The sequence below is a fragment of the Limulus polyphemus genome, unplaced genomic scaffold (genome assembly GCF_000517525.1).
Source record: "Limulus polyphemus unplaced genomic scaffold, Limulus_polyphemus-2.1.2 Scaffold1739, whole genome shotgun sequence".
Classification (NCBI taxonomy): domain Eukaryota; kingdom Metazoa; phylum Arthropoda; class Merostomata; order Xiphosura; family Limulidae; genus Limulus; species Limulus polyphemus.
The window spans coordinates 122,245-125,304 of NW_013667349.1; the positions used below are offsets into that span (position 1 = coordinate 122,245).

Consider the following 3,060-nt stretch of genomic DNA (forward strand, 5'->3'; position numbering starts at 1 on the left):
TGGGTTGCTCTTTTACCAACAGATAGTGGGATTTACCGACACTTTATGATGCCCCCACGGCTGAAAGAGCGAAGATGTTATGTGGGACGGAGACTCGAACCCGCGACTCTCAGATTGCGAGTAAAGCGGGCCAATGTGATAGAAGAGTTTGTTTGTTTGTTTTGAATTTCGCGCAAAGCTACACGGGGGCTATCCGCACTAGCCGTCCCTAAGCTAGCAGTGTAAAACTAGAGGGAGGGCAGCTAGTCATCACCACCCACCGTCAACTCTTGGGCTACTCTTTTTACCAACGAATAGTGGTAAAACATTATAACGCCCCCAAGGCGTGAAGGGCAAGCAGGTTTGGTGGGAGAGGGATTCGAACCCTCGACCTTCAGATGAAATTGTAACTTAAAATTGAAGAATAAATCTGGTTAATCTCCAAGATTTACCATTCACAATCTGCAGCCAGTTACAGTAACAAATTTGCTCCTGATGAAACAGAAAGTAAATAATTAAAAGTAAGTCAAATCATTGAAAACAGACCACTTGCATAAAGAATAAACAGAATCTCTTGAAGTGCTGGCTTTCCAACCATTATAATAGTCGCATACCTCCATAATAGGCTTAATTATTTGTTTGTTTGTTTTTTAAGTTAAGCACAAAGCTACACAATGTGCTATCTGTGCTCTGCCCACCACGGGTATCGAAAACCGGATTCTAGCGTTGTAAGTTTGCAGACATACCGTTGTGTCACGTGGGGGGGGGGCAGAAGGCTTAATAAAATCTATGATAAATATATTAGTAACTAGTCCTCGCATACCTTCATAAAAGGCTTAATAAAACCTATGATAAATATATTAGTAACTAGTCCTCAATTTCTGATCTGTTTCTATACAGTATGTTACCGGTGGGTTCCTGATGAAACAGGGTTCATACATAGCATCATATTGAGCAATTTGATACTTTTGTGTCTACAGCACTCGCTGTAAAAGAACTGACCATACAATTATATGCAAATGAAAACGCTCGTTTCTCTCAGTAAAATATATGTACCACCCAAGCAGTATTTAATGATACATTGATAATATTTTGATTGGGTTGTTCCTGAAGCCTCGTATGCTATTAGTGATTCTGTACTCAATAAGGCCCTTGATCCCCCAAAAACTTTCGTGTATAAATATTGTAGATTACACTGTGTTAAAAAAAAATGTCGTCAACATTTAGGTAATTTTAGGGTTGGAAAATTTAAAAAACGAAAATCTTAATCTACACGTCTGAGTCCAATAATGTAATACCATTTAATCTCCTATTATTAGTACTTTAGATTCGCCTTCTACTAGTACACATTCTTATCGTTTCCTTTCTCTAATTTTTACCATAGTGTTATTTCACTGTTCCATAGGTACAATGCTGTTTGCTTTTGGTCTACATGTTTAAACTCATAAAAACGATCCTCGAAGGCGGGAATAATTAGATGAACTACGATCATATTTTTTTAGGATGTTAAAGTTAACATAAAACTTCAGGTCATATATATGTGTGTGTGTATGTACATTCATATACTACTTAAAGCATCATAGCTGACGCACGATGACGACGTAGGGGCCTCAGAGTGAAAGATAGGGATGTCAGATCCGAACGCCAACCTCCTATGTTACATACCTGGTTTGGTTACAAGTGTTCCAGCAGTTCGCCAGTTATAAGTGGATACACACACACTCACACAAACTTTTGTCACATATATATATGATTCATACGAAAAATTATCCCTTTTTACTAAAATAATCAGTTTATCTGAAATGTCAAGACTCTACAAAGCCTAGGACTAAAGCACCATCAGCATATTTTTATGGCAAGACTTTGTAGAGTCTTGACATTTATGATAAACTGATTATTTTAGTATCTAGGACTAAAGCACTACGAACATATTTTTATGGCAAGACTTTGTTGAGTCTTGATATTTATGATAAATTGATTATTTTAGTATCTAGGACTAAAGCACCAGCAGCATATTTTTATGGCAATACTTTGTAGAGTCTTGACATTTATGATAAAGTGATTATTTTAGTATCTAGGACTAAAGCACCACAAACATGTTCTTACGGCAATTCTCTTTTCTTTATGACTTGAGATAAAACTGAAGACGAATATAGTATTTAAATATTTCACAACAAAGCACATCTGTAACATAGTATTAAATAATGATTATTTAACTTATCATATCTTAAGAATTACACGTAGACATATCAAGTAAGACAATTAAATTGTTGTATTTCTTTAGATTGCGAGAAGCCTGAAGACGGTGCCAGAACATGAAATTCTCGAGTTTTAATAGATGATACGAACACGTGCTTTCTTGGTAAATGGCCTTGAATAATTTAGTTCTATATGATAAATGTCATAAATTATGTCCAGTGGATGAATTTAGACATTCTCTTATAATATTGTTTGAATTTGTGTCAAAGTAGTGAAAAGTCTCATTAAACTGTTCTTTATTAAAAACTGTTGTCAACGTGTTCTTTTTTATTTACAAAAACGATGCCCTGCTTCTCTCTCTCTCTCTTTATATATATATGTTGTTTGTCCATGATTGTATACATCTATATATATACATATATATATACAATCATGGACAAACAACATCTATATATATACATATATATATACAATCATGGACAAACGACATCTATATATATATATATACACACATATATATACAATCATAGACAAACAACACCTATATATATATATATACATACAATCATGGATAAACAGCATCTATATATATATATATATATATTCATAGACAAACAACATATATATATATTTGTTTGTCTATGATTATATATATATATAGATGTTGTTTGTCCATGATTGTATATATAGATATAGATGTCGTTTGTCTATGATTGTATATATATGTGTATATATATATAGATGTTGTTTGTCCATGATTGTATATATATATATATATATATATATAGATGTAGTTTGTCTATGATTGTATATATTTATATGTGTATATATATATAGATGTTGTTTGTCCATGATTGTATATATATATGTGTATATATACAT

General features: G+C 33.1%; 1 protein-coding gene across 1 annotated transcript in view; it reads left to right on the top strand.

Moving 5' to 3' along the window:
* Positions 1–2,298, top strand: part of LOC106464772 (sortilin-related receptor-like) — a 25,209-nt gene extending 22,911 nt beyond the window's left edge. Inside the window, exon 12 of the mRNA XM_022392570.1 lies at positions 2,264–2,298. Coding sequence (XP_022248278.1) covers positions 2,264–2,298 — 35 coding nt within the window. The remainder of the gene's footprint in view (positions 1–2,263) is intronic.
* Positions 2,299–3,060: the final 762 nt, after the last annotated feature.